General features: G+C 37.4%; 4 protein-coding genes across 5 annotated transcripts; 1 reads left to right on the forward strand and 3 right to left on the reverse strand.

Moving 5' to 3' along the window:
• The first annotated feature begins 1,372 nt into the window (after positions 1–1,372).
• Positions 1,373–6,165, forward strand: LOC105951244 (putative E3 ubiquitin-protein ligase LIN-1). The gene is made up of 8 exons (XM_012974641.2): positions 1,373–1,768; positions 2,492–3,963; positions 4,052–4,124; positions 4,219–4,834; positions 4,927–5,071; positions 5,157–5,408; positions 5,492–5,813; positions 5,906–6,165. The coding sequence occupies exons 2-8, from the start codon at positions 2,530–2,532 to the stop codon at positions 6,022–6,024; spliced, it is 2,961 nt and encodes a 986-aa protein (XP_012830095.2). The 5' UTR covers positions 1,373–1,768; positions 2,492–2,529; the 3' UTR covers positions 6,025–6,165.
• Positions 6,131–8,642, reverse strand: LOC105951255 (delta(12)-acyl-lipid-desaturase). Of its 2 annotated transcripts, none has more exons than XM_012974653.2 (2): positions 8,502–8,642; positions 6,131–7,594 (listed from the first exon to the last, which is right to left on the reverse strand). In XM_012974653.2, exon 2 carries the CDS (start codon positions 7,555–7,557, stop codon positions 6,397–6,399), a length of 1,161 nt encoding a protein of 386 aa, XP_012830107.2. In that variant the 5' UTR covers positions 7,558–7,594; positions 8,502–8,642; the 3' UTR covers positions 6,131–6,396. The 2 variants fall into 2 exon arrangements, with proteins under 2 accessions (XP_012830107.2, XP_012830115.2); XM_012974661.2 differs by having other exon boundaries at positions 8,365–8,601.
• Positions 8,643–10,259: 1,617 nt separating this feature from the next.
• LOC105951236 (Noc2p family) lies at positions 10,260–14,545 on the reverse strand. The gene is made up of 11 exons (XM_012974629.2): positions 14,423–14,545; positions 14,160–14,260; positions 13,786–13,857; positions 13,097–13,690; positions 12,389–12,781; positions 11,874–12,203; positions 11,571–11,777; positions 11,384–11,470; positions 11,036–11,130; positions 10,813–10,932; positions 10,260–10,715 (listed from the first exon to the last, which is right to left on the reverse strand). Exons 1-11 carry the CDS (start codon positions 14,439–14,441, stop codon positions 10,448–10,450), a joined length of 2,286 nt encoding a protein of 761 aa, XP_012830083.2. The 5' UTR covers positions 14,442–14,545; the 3' UTR covers positions 10,260–10,447.
• Positions 14,546–16,310: 1,765 nt separating this feature from the next.
• Positions 16,311–19,812, reverse strand: LOC105951222 (protein NRT1/ PTR FAMILY 7.1-like). The gene is made up of 6 exons (XM_088816398.1): positions 19,482–19,812; positions 18,643–18,705; positions 18,423–18,549; positions 18,116–18,333; positions 17,473–18,032; positions 16,311–17,282 (listed from the first exon to the last, which is right to left on the reverse strand). The coding sequence occupies exons 2-6, from the start codon at positions 18,667–18,669 to the stop codon at positions 16,457–16,459; spliced, it is 1,758 nt and encodes a 585-aa protein (XP_088672524.1). The 5' UTR covers positions 18,670–18,705; positions 19,482–19,812; the 3' UTR covers positions 16,311–16,456.
• Positions 19,813–20,038: the final 226 nt, after the last annotated feature.

Consider the following 20,038-nt stretch of genomic DNA (forward strand, 5'->3'; position numbering starts at 1 on the left):
TGTAATTATTCAAATATAAAGAGTGTTTTTTTCGTAATTTGCCCTAACCTCGGTGGATTGTCGTAATTTGCGATAATATCACAAATTTCCGATTTTACAAAAATAAAATAAAAATAAAAATCACAAGTTTTCAGTTGGGAAAAATAATTGTGAACTATGAGGCTTTAGGTATTCGGCCCATTAGGGCTTTTGGGTAGTTTGGATAAATAAATTGGATTTTAATTGGACTTGGCCCATTAAAGGGAAAATCGAACATCTTTGGTGGGCTATGATGTTTTGTATCCATAAAATATAATTACTATTTATTGTAAAAATAATTAATATACTAAATAAATAAATTATACTAATTAAAATTTTAAAAAATATTTAATCAATAATGTGGTACTTGTAAATTATTTGATGTTTTGAATAATAATAAAAATTGATTGTAACAGATATACAATTAAACATTTATAAATTAATACAATAGAGACTAATTTAATTAATTTAGGGTATGTTAAACTATTGAACTAATAATTTAGTAGGTTTCTACCAAATCTGGATCAAAAGAAATTATTATTTAAACGAGGTTATTAATTTTATCGAGTATTAATTAACTGAAATTCCACTGTATGTCGATGATAATAACCGAACTCACTGCAATGAAAATCGTTAATGATCGAACTATGTTCGCTTATGTAAAGATGTTAGCCTGGTTTTGCTTATGTTAGTCTTTGCTTCTCCCGGGACCTCGATCAAACAATGTTCCTGTAACACTGAGAAGGGTTTTCCGATCATAGATGCTAGGGTATAGTTGACCATATCGAACGGTAATTTTTTTTATTTTTTTTTATTTTTTTTTTTGTGATAAAATGTAAAAAAGAAATAGAAAAAATGAAAAAACATTAAAATAATGTCTCCACTACACAACAGAAAACAGGGGCTGCCGGCAGTTTGAGACAGTTAATTTAAAACCCTTGCTATGGGCCTGCAAAGCAAAGTGATGAACAAATATATACAAAATAAATATGGCAAATTACAGCCGGCCTCTGAGATATGATCAAATTATGAAAAAACCCCTACCCTATTGTTTTGGTAATTACAACCACCCCTCATTTTAAATATTTTTACATAAAATTTACGTAATTCGATTATTCACCGAACCAAATCGTATATTCAGTTCGGTAAACGGTATGAAATGTCGGCGTACCGAAATTTCGGTTCGGTTTCACCGATTTAACATCCTTAAATTTACTTCTAGAGGGGTATTTTCATAAGATAATACATAGTTGAGAGAATGACTATAATTACCCAAACAGAAGGGGTGTTTTCGTAATTTGACCATAACTAAGGGGTGTGGCCGTAATATATAAAAATAAAATAAAATATAATTGAGCTGATACATTTGTCACTTCTCCACTCAACCCGTCCTTGAACTCACTGTCTCCCTCCACCATTGTTCTATATTGTAACATTCTTGCATCACTCGTTGTCCTTTTCTCCATTTTTTTTTATTTTTATTTATTTATTTATTTCCATTTGTTTAATATTCAAGTTTCTACCAAAATGGCTTCCATTTGTTCATTCTTCTGCGACTCAGTCGTTCTTATTTTTTTCTCAACAAGATTTCAAACTTCTGTACTGGGTTTTCGAGATCATGCTCTAATTTCAACCTTAATCACTTGTTATGCAATAATCTTGAACAAAAGGGGCTCTCTCTTTGCCACGTGGCTTCTGTTGGTTCAGTTCAGTTTTGTGAGTCCTGATGAACAAGAAGCTGAGTAGAAAGGTACTTGGTGTTTTTTTGTTGTTACTGAAATATATCAAGTAAATATTTTTATTTTTCTTGAATTGGGTTTTCGAGTGATTTTACTAATACCGTTTTGACTTAGAATGGGATTTTGACCATTTTCTAATCCGATTTTGACAAAATACCATACACGGAAACTGTAGCTGTTTGTTTTAGCTTTTTAATTCAACTTGAGTCGGCTAACGGTTTCGGATGACAAAGTTATGCATGAATGAGTTACGTTTTGAATTTAGATAATTCAGATTATCAAATTTGTAGGAAGTGTTCATTAATCCATGAATAACTTTTTCATATGATATCCAATATTGGAATATTGGTGATTCAAGTTGGATTGGAAATTTAACTCGAAGAAGTACAAATTTTGTGTTTTGAGTTTTGCCTAATCCAGACTACAAAAATGTCAAAATTACGTTTGAAGACTAAACGGTATTATTAAAACTAAAACGACATTTATCATATTTATCGATCTTCATCTGAACCTTTTAGTGCACCGTTTCGCTCAGAACAATTTGAATAAAACTACACTTTTGACGGTGAAGTGAAATAAATCCCCTAAGCATATACGTGCTAATAGTTTATCGAGTTTTCAGTTTTCACTTGCATTTGTGCGCGCTAGCATAAATTCTGCATGTCCGCGATTATTTTGAATTTATTAATAAATCCCGGGATTGATTGAATTTTGTTATGTCGGTTGAAACATAGGCACAAGTGAGTGAGGTCTAAAAATAGAGTCTTTAAAAATGGCAATGTCGTTGGAGGACCTTTTGGCCGAAGAAGGTTTCAAGCGAAGAAATGCAAAAATAAATCCCCGTGCCTCTTTTGCTTCAGAAGGGAGAGGTGGCAAACAACACGAACCCGTGAAAAAGACAGAAAGAACGAAATCAGATATACCTCGACATTCCTCGAAACCGGAATTTGCAACGAGTAGCACCTTTAAAGATCGGAAGCCAAGAGATAATTATATTATTATTAATAATAAGAATAATAATAATCTTAGTCGGCTGCAGAAAGTAGAATCGGGTCCTGAAAACAGAACTAGTGTCAGATACGAAACGAGAGCCCATCGAGTTTCTGAGATAACTGAGGTGGATCGAAGTGACGAGATTGCTGAGGTGGCAATCAACAACAGGTCGTATAAGGATGTATACTCGAATAAAGTTTATGCTCGAGAAGGAATTACGAAAAATAGAAACAGCAGCTCGTTCAAGCATGCGCCACCTCAGATATCGGATAACAGATCGGATAGTAAAATATCCGAGAATGAAAATGTTTTCGATACTCCTTCTATAGATGAAGCTGCGGTGAAAGCAATTATCTCGATCTTGAGTGGCCATATCAAACGTTTCGTCACAGACGAGGAGTTTCGAACCTCGCTCCATCACAAAACTTTCGCCTCGTTGAATTTTATCGGATTAAACGAGGGCCTGAGCACCGAAAGCAAAGTGGTGGAAAATCTCGAACAAGCTATAGAAATTGTCGAACGAGCCGCAGAGGAGATCGCGACCTTAAAAGAACTGAAACGGGCTTCGTTGCAGCTCAGCGTTATTACAGGACTGAATTCAGACGATTTGAAAGACGGATTCACGTCGGGAATTGCGAATTTCAAATTATCGGCTTGTGCACATCTCTACTTAAGTGTAGTATTTACGATACAGAATAAAGAAAGGATTTCGGCTAAGCATTTACTTCAGGTGTTCTGCGATTCGCCTCTCCAGGCTCGTACAGCTTTGCTTCCCGATTTGTGGGACCGTTTGTTTCTACCTCATTTATCACATTTGAAAATCTGGTACGAGAAAGAAACTCGTTCCGTAACAGATTCGCCCACGAATATGAAGATTCTTGAAAAAGTGTACAACGAGTGTCTCGACTCGGGTACTTATAACTTTGCAAAGTACTACAAAGATTGGATAACCGAGGGGGCGGAAACCCCCTCTGCCCCTGTGATAAAAATCCCTTCTTTGTCCTTTCGACTGATGCCGAGAGGTGGCTTGTACGGCCATGCAAGCAGTCCTGCTAGTCATGTCTCGCCTCAGACAATGGTCAGTAAGAAATTGTACGACGAAGTGTTTAGACATTCGCATAAATCGGGAATCGACTCGGAAGTTTCTAGAAGCTCCAATAGTCCAGCTGCAGAAGACAAACAACTGATACTCTACTCTCACGAATCTTCTGCTGTAAGTGTTCAAAGGCTTTTTAAATTTTTCTTTTTTTATAGTCTGCATCTATTCATTCTACTTAAAACAAACGACTACGTTTATGTAGGATAATTTGCCCGAGGATCCAGAAAATCCGATGTTTGAACTGAAACAAATCGAACCGGAACTTTCTATCCAAGGTTGGTGAAAAAAAGTCGAAACAATGGAACATTCCACCTTCACATTGTTTCTTTTCCAACAAGCTTATTAATTGATTTTTTTTTACTAACGCAGAAAATCACGAGAATTACGAAAAACCACATTCTGTAAACAGCATCCCCGAAGATTTTTTATGTCCGCTAACGGGGCTTCTTTTCGAAGAACCGGTGACTCTCGAGACCGGTCAAACATTCGAGCGAGAATCCATCATTGACTGGTTTAATAAAGGATATTTAACTTGTCCGGTCACCCGAAAAACACTACGATCACGAGCAGCGCCACCTGTCAATCTCATATTGAAGCGTGTTATCGACAAATGGAAGACAGATCATTTCGAGCATCTATTCACTCTACTCTCTCGAGAAGAATCAGACGAAAGTAGGACCGTCTGCATTATGCAGCAACTTCTTGGTGTTTTTAGTAAAGACGAGAGAATAATTAATGCAAGAAGAATTATATCTTCCGGAGGGCTTCAGTTTCTCATGAGAAGATTCGACTCTGCGAAAAAAGCACAAGAGAAGTTGTTTATATTACCGTTGCTATTATTCTGTATCGAAGCTGATGCGGGGTCCAGGAATATTATCGCTCGAAACATAAACCGGTGGAATGTTCTAGAACTACTTCACACCGAGCATATTAAATCGAGAATGAATGCCGTTCTTTTGCTGATGGAACTAATTTGCTTGAACAGGTACTTGATATTATTAATTTCTTGCCAAGAAAACAAGATTGATTTTTTTTGTTCGTAAAGTCGGTTTTTTTGACTGCATTGTTAAATAATAGGAGGAACGAGGCGAAATGTTTCTTCGAAGGTCTTTGCGAAGAAGAGATTATAAACGCAATGGATGATTTGCTCGTGAATTTACAGACTTGTCCGTTCGAACAGACACCTCGAGTTGCGGTTGTGCTTCTGCATCTCGATATTCTGGTACGTGTTGGAATTTTTCTTTTTCGAATAAATTTTTGCATGTAAGTGACGAATTGAAGGTTACTTGTTTGGTCGGTAAATTCAGTCGGGAATCGAGACGAGCAATGTGTACAGACAGGAGGCTGTCGACGCAATCACGATCGCGATGGAAAGAAGCTTATCAGATGGAAACATCCGGAAGGAATGTTCTAGATCTCTCCTAATACTCGGAGGCTTCTTCTCTTCTTCGGGCAAACTTATGACTGAGGATTGGATTCTTAAACTTGCGGGTTTTCTTAACGGACCCGACTCGGATATAGCTGAAGATGAAGCTAACGATATAACCGTTGATGCAACAGTATTGTTTTTTTTTTTTTTTTTTTTTTAATAATGACAATGTGGTGACAAAAATATATCCGACGGTTTTTTTTGTTTCTAAAGGTGGATTATTTTTGCGAAGAAGGGGAAGAAGAAAACGAGAGGGAGAAGTGGTTGATGAGTTTATCGGCTTCGCTCGTTGGAGATGGGAAGAAGTCATTTTTGGACACACTTTCAAAGTGTTTGCTTTTAGGGAACTCGGATTTCGCGAGGGTGTGTCTTACAACGGTGGCTTGGCTGAGCTTTTCGTTAACCGAAACGGATTTCAGGGTTTGCGCGTTTTCCGTGCTCGTTTCTTCGTTGAAACAGTGCTTGGAGTACGGGAGGACTGTTGAGCACAAGATTCTTGCTTCATTCTCTCTCCTTAATTTCAGTTCTATTCCAGGTCAGCGAAAAACAATTCTCAAAAAATTATATAATTTGTCGGTTTTTTTTTTCTGAAAATTAATCCCTTTTTTTTTTTTTTTACGGACGCAGAATGTAGATTACTGTTGATGAAGATCGAAGATGAAATCGGCCCTTGTCTGGAAAATCTGGCAGAAGTAACATGGACAGCTAAAGAACTGTGCACCGTTCTTTCTCGGCGAACCAGGTAGACGATATTGTCGCGTACAGTTAGCAGTTACGATTTTTTCGAAAGTTGTCGTTTCGACTTCAGACAAAGATTTGACGTTTGTTTATTCGTCGAACAATTGATGCAAATTTAAATCAACCAAACGAAAATTTTTATAACAGAAGATTTCGAGCCATAACAAAAGCCGAAACCAACCACATCACACGACATAACATACATAAAGACCCCCAAACAGACACGAAAAACTAAAAAGACGAGTTCATTACACGCAGACAAAACTCGAGGACGCATTTTGATCACAAGAAAAAAACAACATCCGACATAAATTTTTTTTGTCACTAAAACACGACTCTAACACGGTACTAAACCAAACACTTTTATTATAATCCATCTCTCAGAACTTGTTCTTGTACCAGTAAACGCCCTTCTCCTGAGAGCTCTCGTCCGGGTCCACGTACAAACACTCCTTCGCCTCCCTCCACATAGCCTTGTAAAACGGGGTTCCGTCGAACTGATAGTACTTGCCCAATACTGGCTTCATTGCCTTAGTTGCCTCCATCGCATGGTAATGCGGCATTGTAGAGAAGAGGTGGTGGGCCACGTGCGTGTCCGTTATATTATGGAATACCTTGTTCAGAACACCGTAATCCCGGTCAACGGTGGCCAACGCCCCCCTCAGCCAGTCCCACTCCGACGAGTCGTAGTGGGGCAGCGAGGGGTGCGTGTGCTGCAAGAAAGTGATCAAGACTAGAAACCCGTTCACGATAAGCAACGGTACACCGTAGACGCACACGACCCAAGCCAACCCTTTCACGACTGCTAATTTATAAAGCACGCATAAAACGGCTAAAACACCAACGTCGGATATGAAGATTTGGAGGCGCTCGCGGTTGTTGTAGATCGGGCCATACGGGTCGAAGTGGCAGGCGAAGCGGTCGTAGGGTCGGCCCGATACGTTGAAGGCAAGGTAGAGCGGCCAACCTAGGGTTAGGGTTACGAACAGGGTCATGAACCGTCCCGGCGGGTTGTTCAGGTACTTTGAGTACCAAGGGATTTGGGATTTCTGCTTCGGGACGAAGACCTCGTCACGTTCGAGGGACCCGGTGTTGGAGTGGTGCCTCCTGTGGCTGTACTTCCAGGAGAAGTACGGCACCAGGAGGGCCGAGTGGAGGACGAGGCCCACGGCGTCGTCCACCCACTGGTGGTCGCTGAAGGCGTGGTGGCCGCACTCGTGTGCCACCACCCAGACGCCAGTGCAGACGCAGCCTTGGAGGGTCCAGTAGGCGGCCCAGGCGAGGAGGCGGTAGGCGGAGGGGAGGAGGGGGATGTAGGAGGTGGCAATGTAGTAGAGGACGGCGGCGATGGTGAGGTCGTAGACGACGTACGAGAAGGAGCGGAGGAGGGAGCGGTTGAAGCAGTGGGGTGGAATGGCCTTCTTGATTTCGCCTAGTGTGAACGGAGGCTTCGCGTGGGGGACCCTTTGCAGTGGGGTGGCGGTTTTGCCGCCGCCACCACCTTTGGTTGTCGGAGAAGACATTCGGCCCCCGGCTCCCATTTTTTCGGACCACCCCTAGCTTCTACCTACCTACCACCTGAAGGAAAAAAAAAAAAAACCAATTTTTTTTTTAAATTAAATGAATTGTAACATAAATATTGATAGAAAATGCAAGAAATTAAGGCAAATGAATTTTTTTTATGTCAAATTATGAAGTTTCAATCAGCAATGATTTGAGATGGTGAGATAATTAATTAAGGGTGTGGGAGACTACATAATTAAGAATTAAGATGGTGATAGTGCCAGCGGGGCACAGCTAAGGGCTTCGTGAGTGTCGCCATCAATTACTATATTTGTCTCCAAAGTTTTTAATGAATTACTATTTTTGTTATTATTTACAGTAAATTTGATGGGATTAATTAAACAAGAAAATCAAGCTTGATTAAGACCCTAAACCTTTTACTTGAGTTTTACTTATTCAAAGCCTAACCACAAGATTAACGGATCCACAATAATAATGCCGCAATAAAAGGAGAAAAAAAGAAGAAAACCCCTCTCTCTCTCTCTCTCTCCACTTTCTCTCTCTAAAAGTTTGAAGTCCAGAAATACAGCCTAGATCCAGTTCTTGTATGGGCTATTCAGACATAAAAAAAATATTCCAACAAGATTTGACCCACATGTAACACATGAAAACCTTTTCACAAATCATAGTAATAATAATAATAAATTCATCAAATATTCAAAGCCAATGCCAAGAAAAATGTAACCAAGGAAACATAAAAATAAAAATAAAAATGTTTTATTAATCACAGATTTTCCTCCAGATTTCTATACGAGGAGAAATAAAAAAAAAAAACAAAAAATTACCCCAAACACACACATTCTACAGATCCATGAATTATCTGGTAATGCTGTTCAACAACTTAGGATGAAACCCTAATAAAACATTTAAAAAAAAAAAACAACAAATGAATAATTTATGAGAGAAATATAAGAAGGGTTACCTGAAACTTCTCTCTCTCTCTCTTTTTTTTTTACCCAAAGATGAGATTATTTTTAAATATTGATTAAATAAATTTTTTTTTTATGGTTCTGGTTTGTTGAGTTAAAGAAAGGAAAAAGTGTTTGGGGTTTGTGGTTTATATAGAACTCTCCGAAGATCCGCCCCTTCATGCATGCCTCAACGTTACAAGGTGACGGCCCTCCTACGTGTTGGATAACCATTGGTACACGTGGCACTTCTATCCCCTTTTTTTGCAATTTGCATCCTTTTTGTGGGCTGCGTTTGGATGCCTTGTCCTACACTACTCCTACACCGTATACATACAGTAGAACCTCGATAAATTAATACGCAATAAATTCATAATCTCGATCAAGGAATAGTTTCTTGAGGTCCCGACTCGATGAAACCATGTTAAATTATTAATTCAATAATCTAATAATTTATGAAATTAATCGATTTTTTCTAGTCTCGACTGTATTAATTTATAGATATTTAACTTTAAAAAGAATCATTTTATGAAGTTTTTGCAATATTTTTTATTTTAATTAAAGATAAAGTTGTAGAACGAGATGAGATATAAAATATTTATACTCAATTAAGTTAAAAATCAAATATTTATATTTATACTCAAATTAAATTATTTAATTTTTTGGTTTTATTTGAGCCAAACACGGTGTTAATGACAAACAAGCGGCTGTGTGGCAGGTGCAGGTGGACTGTGGTTGGTACATCGAAGTTCGGAGAAAGTGGAAATGACGAAAATGGGTCTGCTGCATGTGGGTGTAAGAAGAAGACAAATGGTTCAGTGGAAATGCCACGTAGCAAATAGGGAACCACACGTGACACGCAGACCACCCCCCTCTTCATCGATTTTCGTGTCAATTTTAAAATATTATATTGAGAATATTTTTGTTAACCATATGCAGTCAGCAGTATCTTTTTCAAGGTGTTGTCCCCCTCCAATTAATTGAATTCTTTATTATTATTATTTTCATTCTTTTTTTTTTCTTTTTGGTTTTAATAATTAATGATAATTTAAAGATTTTATGTGGTGCTGTGTTCTAGTGGATGTCGAGATTTTTTCCAACATGAGATACTTTTTTCTGTTAAATATAAATGCCATATCATTTTCCAAGAGTCGATTTTTAATTAAAAAATAATAATATGAAACTAAATAAAGAAAGAAAAAAGTACTTATGACATTGACAATTCAACGTTAAGGTGGTGTTTACAAAAGCTAATTAAAATGCACGAGGTGGTGGTTGTGATTTAAATAAATTTTATGGTGGTGTTTGCAAATACTTTAACAAATGGATTATGAGTTTTTTTTTTTTAAATAATCCATTTTTAAGTGTTTGAAAAAAATAAAGTTTTGCTTTTATTTATCTTAAAATAAGCATCTTTAAGCTATAATTTGTTAAGCTATAATTTATTAAGCATCATAACCTAATTTTTTCTATTTAAGTTGATTTTCCAGTAACTTTAAAAACACACCCAACTTTTAGAAATAAACACTTAAAATCAATTTTGCTTTTAAATAACTTATTACAAACACTACCTAAAAATTCTTAAATTGAAAAAGAAGCCACGGGGTGCTTTAAAAATTACAGCTTAAACAAACTGATGTTAAAAGAAGCAAAAGCAAAAGTTAATTTTACAAACACCTAAAAACAGATTATGAGCAAAAAACTAATAATCTATTTTTAAATGCTTGTGCAAACACCACCTAAAAGCTCATAACTTATTTCTAAATGCAGCGTTTGATCGAGTGGTCCAACCTCAAACATTAAAAAACCTAAATAAAATTGTCAAATTCAAACATTATATCAAATACATACACCGACCAAATTGTCAATTAAAATCCCAAATTTAATTATATCATCAATAATTTCAATCACATCACAAAATTGGCTCATTCAAAATTTGAGAAAAGAAAAAAAAGAGAGCTTACTGCGATTTGCCATTTGCCCTCTTCCTCTTCTTCGACTTTTTATTTCCACCCTTTGCATTCTGCTTAGGGTGTTTCCGTTTCTTGGTGCTCTTTTGTGGGGCCGCTTCCTCGAAATCACTGCCTTCTTCTTCGCCAAGAATATCGTTTATATCTTCGTCTTCGTCGGAGCTCAGAACAAAGTCCTCTATAATATCTTCGTCCATAGCTATTCTCTCTTCCTTGGGTTCGGTATTCTTCTTTTTGCTACTTTTCTGTTGCTTATTCCTAACACCCAACCAATATATGTTAGATACGAGCACAAACGCGCACACACACACATACCATATATATATGTAAATATATTTTGAGAGAGAGGGAGTACTTGGAGTCGGGTTCTGGTAGCGTAAAATGAGGAGCCGGCTGTTCATTTTCAGAATCGTCAGATTCATCATCCGATGTTGTCTTATTTCTATATTTTGACGAGCCGTCTCCGATAAGCACACTGGAATTACACAATTCTCATAAAGATCTCGGAGAATAAAATTTTCACTAAGCAGTACAATCGGAAAAAAAAAAATTAAATAAACAAATAATACGTGACCAACCTGGATTCTGTCAATGCGTTGTTTCTTTCTTGTGCTTTCTGGCGTAGAGTGGCAACATATTGCGACAGAGGGCTCGTCCCCGAGTTTTTCTCATCCTAGAATAAATTAGACAAAAAATTAGTGAACATAATACAAAAATTAAAACTACTAAACAATCAGATCGGTTTGTACTAAAAACTCAATGCACGTGTATATACTGAACTATCAAAACACGATTAGAAACAAGTGTTTACCAACAAAGAACATAAACATATTTTTCCAGCAAGAAATATGATATTGCTTCGCAACAAGTTTCGACAAAAATGATAATATAGACAAGGAAAAAAAGAACACGGAAGATGTTCAGACCTCGAGAAAAGATGTAGCTGCTGGATCATTTGGCAAGAAAGAAATTGTCGTCCGCTTCTTATTCACAAAATCCGAATTCGCTTCAATCTGCAGCATTTAGACAACATAAACAGTAATTCAATCAGTAATTTACTAATTTTCAAGCTAAATAAACCTTATTTAACATTTAAAAGAAAAATCGACAAACCTGACGGATGAAGTGCCTCATTTCTCTGCGAAACCTATCAACCTTGGTGGATTTAACAAAATTCCTTAACCGAACACTAGGAACAAAAGACAACTCCAAGAAAGCAACAGAGTAACTCCACTGAGAGAGATGTTCGGCGAGTTCCTCAACCACAGATGACACACAAGCCTCTTGAAATGCTCGAGTTTTCAGTACAGCTTTGCTAACCTGTTGAATATATTTCCAGATTCAAATTCAATGATGTCAGTATGCATAAATATATGAACTCCAAATATCAACGGCACTGGACATTAAGAATAATACCTTGAGGGTCGAAAATAAGTCGACAGCTTTGCCTATTCCTCCAGTGGGAGGCTTACGGAGTTCTTTTATCTCTAACATGTCCAAGAGAATCAACGAAACCGGTATGAATGTACCGGTTGAAGCACTGATGCGGTTTAGCATTCTCACGCAACGAAATCTGAGTGGGAAATGACATGCAGAGGGGACTAGACGAGCTACTCCAGTAATAATCTGAGTCAACGGATAAGCAAGGGGCCTTAAATCAGCTTCCGAGCTGTAAGCACAAACAACTCTAGTCCACAGCTCCAAGCAGTTTATAAACTTCCACTGATAAACCTTTCTAAACGTTTCCTGCAGTGAAGAATGATAATATTAAGAAGGGTCTTGATTCTTGTGTTCAATCATCCATTTTAAAATAAAAATTATGCCATAATCAATTTTTTTGTCCTTCTATATACGTGTTTCAATCTACAAAGATGTATCGGACATATATAAAAAAGCAGTAAAGATTTTAGAGATTTTGAAAAAGATCATACCTTTTTCGAAGAATTGGAAGGTGCGGCTTTCCCCTTGTCCTTTTTTGAACCGGAAGATTCGTCCTTCCCTTTGTTTTTAGGATTCTTATTTTTGTTGGGAGAAGAAAGTGTTTCCTTCAATATCATAGCTAATTGGCGGATGTAAACAAATGCATGTTGATATGCAGATGGAACATCCACCCCTAGAAGTTCGGTAAAGCAATTACTGAGGAATTGGATGTGCTGCAGTTTTGTCGAATTAATGAAGTGGCAATTCAACACGTAGGCCTTGTACATGCCTTTGATGCAGTCATCGAGGCAGTCAGAACCGAGTCGTATGCAAGAGTCTCGTATAAATAGAAAAGAGACAACCGGTAATGCACCGCTACCTGTACCCCAGAAGTGAAGAGCAACCTGACAAAAATATAATATCGACATAAATTTGATATTTGCTCGTCTAAAGAAAGCTACTACTTACAAAAATCATGGAAATAAATCTACAAATTTAAAATCCCAGTTGCTTTTATGCCACATGCACTTCTCCTCACTTCAATTGTATGCAAGAGTTAATCAAAATGTTCCGTTGAATTCTGTGTATAAGAGCCATATTGAAGAAATTGGAACAGTTTTAATTACGGCAATTTAACCAATTGAAAATAAATAATTTCTAAAAAAAAAGCTTTAAACATGTAAAAAACCGAAAACATATTCCACAAGTCAAGGCATTACCTTAACATACTTCCTTAAGAGAGCCGGAAAAGCAGCCAAAAACACGGTCGAGTATTGCAGGCGCCTTAACATGAACGCAATCATTTCATTGTCCGTCATTTGATTCAGAACATGCAGAGCGTTTCCAAGATACGATTTCACCAGATGGTTGTAATTCTTCCACGGTCTTGTATTCATCAGATCCATAACCATCTCCTTCTTCCCACCAGAAGGGGGTAGTTTCAACAACCCCCGGAGAATCCCATCCATTTCATTCAAAACAAACACCATAATTTTATTGAAGACAACACTGGACATGGTACTGAACTTAGCCGTCGGGTCACCTTCACTGTCGTCTCCATAATGGCAAGCACTGCGAAAAGCTCTCAATATAGAACGGACCCCACCTATTTTCGCCCCGCTATGGATTGCATCACACCACGAATCGACCATAGCACTGGTTATCACGTGTTTCGATGGCTCTTCTTCCTTTGCAGCTTCACCATCGCTGTGCTCAGCATTATCGACATCAGTTTCTTCTTCTTCTTCTTCTTCTTCTTCTTCTTCTTCTTCTTCTTCTGCTTCTTCCTCCTCCATGTCAGTTGGAACATTATCCTAAAACAGTTGAAACAAAGTCCTAGAGATTAGATATAATTGGAATATTTAATAAAGTACTGCGAAAAATTAAAAAGGGTATTTGAAGAACTTACATCCAAGTCCTCTTCGTCGAATTCCAATAGCTCATTGTCGTGTTCTTTCAAGAATTCATAGAACTCCGGATCCTGCATATAAAAAAAAAAATTCAAATGTATTTATACATACGAGGCCTCATTATTCGTACCATATACCATAGCCAGAACTCAAACACTACTTCAATCATTAGCGAATCACTAAAAATAACCCTACAAAAAATATTTGCAGAGCTAAGACTGAAATTCCTCGAATTAGGACTAACATTTAGCATAAAATGCACATCCATGAATAAAAATGCAAAATGCCGAATTGAATATCTAGAGCATGCTCACACAAAACACACAATGAAAATGGAAAATATATAAATACTAAAAAAAAAAGGATAAATGACCTTCTCTTGAAGTTTTTTTAATGTTCCGATATGTTCTTTAGCTTCTTTCTTCCCCATAGTGGCGCTCTTTTCTACTTGAACTTCCCCTTTCAGTTTCTTATCTGCTCGTATCAAATTCAATTCATTAAATTTTCAAATTGTTGGGGAGGGGGGGAAACTATCGCATGAGAAAAAAAAATTATACAGCAAATCAAATAAAGGAATCGACAGTGAGTACATGAATGGAAATTAAATATATTTTATAAATAAAAATTAGACTGTACCTTTGTTCTTGGCACCCATTGAAGAGACGAGTAGCAGGTGAGAAATTGAACTGAGGCAAAACCCTATGTGAGTTTTGGGGGTTTAATGTTATTCGGGTCGGGTTAATTTTTTTAGATTATGGTATTTGGGGCGGAATCTTTGGGCTATGTTTAAAGTGGGGTTGCTTATTGGGCCGATTATAGTTTGTATCGAATACTTTAGTCCAAATAATATATATATTATATATACATATCTTTTCTAATATTGAAATGATTTAGGCGGTTGCAAAATTATGAATGTCGTTTTTCTCTTTGTCTCTCTAAAAATCTTCAAATCCACCCAAACTTCAAAATCCTCAAAAGCCCCAAAATTCACAAAAATCTTCGACCTCTCTCACAAATCCTCCCAAATCCGAAAATATCGTCAATTTGAAACGTAATTAATCATCTAAAATCCCATGAAAAATCATGAAAAATCCCATGAAAAATCATGAAAAATCCCATGAAAAATCATGATTTGAATTTGTGGTTAATCATGTGAAAATCCCATGAAAAATCATGATTTGGGGTTGTTTTTAATGTTGGGTTTTCGAATTTTCCACGCCCAAAATGGGCATGGGAAAGCAGTTTCCACGCCTGATTTAGACGTGGAAACTGTTTTCCCACGCCCATTTTGGGCGTGGAAAATTACTTCGGGCGTTCGGTCCAGACGCCGGTTTTGGACCGGTCGTCCGGTTCAATTTTTTTTTTTTGCCCAGTATAACCGAATTGAATGAGTATACTTAAATAAGTATTAGTTAACAAACTCGATGTAGCCTAGTTGGTTAGGCGTTTCGTCTATTACACTACAAACCCGTGTCCGAGTCTTGTTAGCAACGCGTATTTGTTATTTTTTGCCCAGTATAATGAAATAGATAATTATAGTTAAATAAGAATTCATTGCTAAAACGGCTGTAGCCTAGTTGGTTAGGCAAGTTAGAACTTCAACCAAAGGAACTTGTGTTTGAGTCCTTATAGTAGTACAAATATATGATTTTTTTTATTTTTTTTATTTAAACTCATTCAGCACGTGTGCCCAAATCGGGCGCGGATAACTGTGTTGCGCGCCTAAACCGGGCACGGGAAGTATTTTTCCGCGCTCAAATCGGGCGTGAATCGAGCTTTTTTGCGCCTAGTTTGGTCGTCAAACGTATTTTTCGGAGTCCAAATTGGTCGTGAGTCGCGTTTTCGCAATTTAAAGAACAAAAACGAACAAATTTAACCTCATTCCGTTCCGTATCTCGATCCTCATTCGATGCATTCATTTTTCTTTGCAAATTGCTACAATAACATGGGTTTTATAACGATTTCTAATATAAAAACTATTAAAAATAAAATTGTAGAAAGAGAAAGATAAGTAGAGAGTGGATTTTTTAAACTCGCATTCGTAATTTTGCTACCACAAATAATCATCTCCCTTTCTAATATTATCTAATAGTACTTCACGCGTGCCATGCACAAAAACATTATTCACGAAGATAAAATATTATTCAAAAAGCGAGTACATCGTTAGTTCCATATGTACAACAATAATACCTAATTCTAACATGATTACTAATATAAGTATATTAATAGAAATACTAACACTGAATAATAATTTTAATAGTAATATTCTAATATAATAACATGATTATATGATAATGCTAATACTAAATTACTAATATGTTAACACTAGTATGACTACTAGTATTGATACGAATACTAAAATTGATACTAACATCAATACTACCGAAACCAATAGTAAACAAATCATCTCTAAATATATATCATTCATATCAATTAATTTTTCTAAAAAAGAAAAATCAAATAGCTAAAATTGCATTTGGATGAGAAAATATTAGAAGAAAGGATTTTGCATATATACATAAAATAACATTCAAAAGGACAAAGTAGTCATAATATATCAATATCCAATCAAAAAGCTCATAGAGAAAAGGGTCTCGCTTTTCTCTTTATTCCCAAAATAAGCTTCTAATACTTTATTAAAAAAAAAAAAAAAAAAAGGAAAATCCATATCTACCCTTCCTCTTCATCGTAATTTCCTTCAAAACTAATACCTTTGTACCACTTAGCAAACGCCACGTACACCACCAGATCCACCGCCGTCAAAACCCCAATCAGAAAATAAAACAGGTCCATCCGCCCCAGATTCAGATCCTCCGGTATCCACCCCAGCCGGCCGCCGCTCGCCGTGGCCGCCATCACCACATTCACAATCACGCTGCTCACAAAATTCCCCAGCGAAATCGACGCCATACACAGCGAACTCCCGAAGCTCTTTATCCCGTCCGGCGACTGCCCGTTGAAAAACTCCAGCTGCCCGACGTACATAAAAACCTCCGACGCCCCCACCAGCACGTACTGCGGCACCTGCCAGAATATGCTCATCCTGCTCGCCCGCTCGCCGTCGACCACCATCTTCAGCCGCTCCATCTCCGTCACTCCGGCGGCCACCATCGCCAGCATCGCTAGCACGAGCCCGATCCCCATCCGCTGTAGCTCCGTCAAACCCCTAGGGTTTCCGGTCATTCTCCCGGCGACCGGAACGACTATCCGGCGGTATATTCCGGTGAATGCGAGGACGCTGCAGATGTCGAACGCCGACATGCTGGCGGCGGGGAGGCGGAACTTGCCGATTTTGGTGCTCATCACGTCGCCTTGCTCCACGAATAGGGAGGCCATTTGGGAGAACACGACCGAGTACATGATCGTGCATAGCCAAATCGGTAGCATGCGGAGGATGCATTTCGCTTCCTCCACTTGCGTCACCGTGCACAGCCGCCACGGGTTCGGCGGGCCCCGCTTGTCCTCGTCAGTTATTATCGAAGCCTTGTCGAGACACCTATTAATTTGGAACGGATTGAGTAATTAGTTGAGAACCAATATAATTAATAACAAAGTTACAGTTAAACCTCTGTAAATAAATAGAGTCAGAACTCACGAAATTCTATTAATTTAGTGAAGTGAGGATATTAATTTATCGAGGTTTTACTGTATTTAACGAGTAATAATTAAGTGATAGATGAACTTACGCAAACTCTTCACTATGAAAGATTTTCCGGCTCCCTTTAATAGCAGAATCGGGGCCCTCGACCTCGTACAACTCCTCCCCTTCCTTCAGACTCACGTTCAATTTCTTGAACGCCGCGCAAAAAACCTGCATCACCCTCGGAATAGGGTTCCCGCACGGCTTCACGTACCGGTACCCGGAGGAGCCGACGAGGAACGCCACCAGCGCTAAGGCGGCAGAGGCGGTGGACACCCAAAACCCGATAGTCCAGTTGCCTCTGTCCTCAAAGTACACCAATATAGTGTTCGAAAACAACGACCCGAAGTTGAGCGCAAAGTAGAAATACGAGAAGAAGCTCGATTTCGAGTTCCTCTGCTTCGGGTTCGACTCGTCGAACTGGTCGGATCCGAACGTGGCTAAGGTGGGCTGGTGCCCCCCGTAGCCAAATGCCACCAAATATATGGCTAAGTAGAATATAGCCGAGCCGAAGGAAGTCGTAGGCACGCATATCTGTTTCCCATCACCACAGCCTGTCGGCTTGAGCAATATAAACCAAGAAGACAGAGATAATAGCACCAAGCCCTATAAATTTTCAAAGGAGACGAGTAATTAGAATATAAAGTCGACACATAATGATTTTTACGTATATTTAATTAAATAATTACCACGAGAAATACGACTTGAAAAAGTGCACAAGTAAGGTAGCGGCCCCAGTAAGAATCGCTGAGGAATGCTCCGACGAGCGAGCACAGGTAAACAGTTCCGGTCCATTTGCTGACATTATTAGCTGCCGAAGCATTGTCTTGTCCAAGAACTCGAGTCAAGAATAAAACCAAATTCACTCCGACTCCGAAGAAAGCTAGTGTTGCTAGGCCTTGATTCGCTGCACCGTTAACCGAATTTAATTAAAACGAAAAAAAAATTAACATTCTTGAATGAGTATAATATATAAGGACATAATAGTAAAAGTACCTAGCAAAAGAAATGCCGAACTCCAGCCGCCTAAGGCATTCTCTTTGAGGCAGTACTGCTCGTCATTCGTGTTCTTATTTCCGTTATTTACAGGCTGTAAATCTTCGATTTTGACGGTTACACTTCCCTGAAACCATATGAAAAAATTATTCAAGATTTCGCTTAAATTATTTAAATTCACCCACGAGAAAAACCATGATCGAGAAATTACTATCCTAACCTTTGGTGGTGACAACTCCATGATCATGGTAAAGCAGGCAGTTGGAGTGAATCAAAGCTTCCTCTGCAAATATTTTTTAACGTAAAATAATTATTAGACATATTTAAATACGAAATAAGAACGAAGCAACTGTCGGACGACATCCCAACATGTCGCCAAACAGAGGAACTAACTACTAAGCATAAACATCGACATATACCAAACCAAAATTACTGAAAATACAGATGATCTACCTTACCTATTAACTTAGTTAAATAATGATCTTACATTATTACAACATAAATAGAGCTGGTTTATAAAGATGCTCGGCAAAGTAATGTTTCGAAAAAGCCTGAAAATCGGCACGACGGGTCGTTTTCAAGATATATCGAATTCGTTTAATCGTGGAAAATTAAAATTTTGCTAGTACAGAATAAAAAGGTAAAAATTAGTGGCCACAGTGTATAAGTGGGATTGATAGAATAATGCAATGATATATACACTAATATTGTTACTTCTTATCACCTTTTAGGTAAGCTCTAACGTTAGATAAGGATTGTGTCTGGTTTTCTTTGGGTTATTTATTTATTTTTAATTTTTTTTTTTCAAATAAATCAAGAATCATATACATAATTATATAAGTATTAGAAGATTAGAGGACAAAAAATTCAACAAAATAAACAAATAAGGAAATTAGTGGAGCTATTAATTTTTCAATTTATGATCAGTTTATTTATTGTTTTAATAAATTGACCATCACTAATTAAATTTGTTCTCGTTCATTAAATTCATATATACATACATACTCTATACATACATATGTATACGCCCAAAAATAATAAAATAATAAATAAAATAACCTTTTCCTGAACTTGACGAGGGAGAGAAGAAGGAGCTCCGGTACGGTGCCAGATTCCGCCGACGGCGAATTACGGGTAACAACAAAGACAATTGGGAAGCCTGGCCGGAAAATCAGTGGACTCGCCGGGAAGAATTTAAGCCCGGTAAAACCTATTGTCATTTATAGTAGGACAAAACAAATGGTAGATTTATATATATATACGTATATATGTATGTATTGTATTCAGTAATAACTCAGAACAATCTGTGTAGCTATGGAAAAAAGAAAAGATTCGAGGAGAGAAAAGTATTGAAGAAAACAGGTGTAGAGAAGGTGGAGAATTGGAAGACGGTATATATATATATATATATATATATATATATATATATATATAGATATATATAATAATATAATAATATAATTATATATTTATTAATGTGGAAATAAATATAGATTAAGTGTTAACAGATTCCTGGTAAAACTCCTACTGCTACCCGGTTCATCAGTTCAAGTTTGTGCATGAATCTTCTAGAATCTTTTCTGCCCTTTTTATTTATTTATTTATTGTTATATATT

The sequence above is a fragment of the Erythranthe guttata genome, chromosome 4, assembly GCF_056151865.1.
Source record: "Erythranthe guttata isolate IM_541 chromosome 4, IM_541, whole genome shotgun sequence".
In the NCBI taxonomy this organism is placed as follows: Eukaryota; Viridiplantae; Streptophyta; class Magnoliopsida; order Lamiales; family Phrymaceae; genus Erythranthe; species Erythranthe guttata.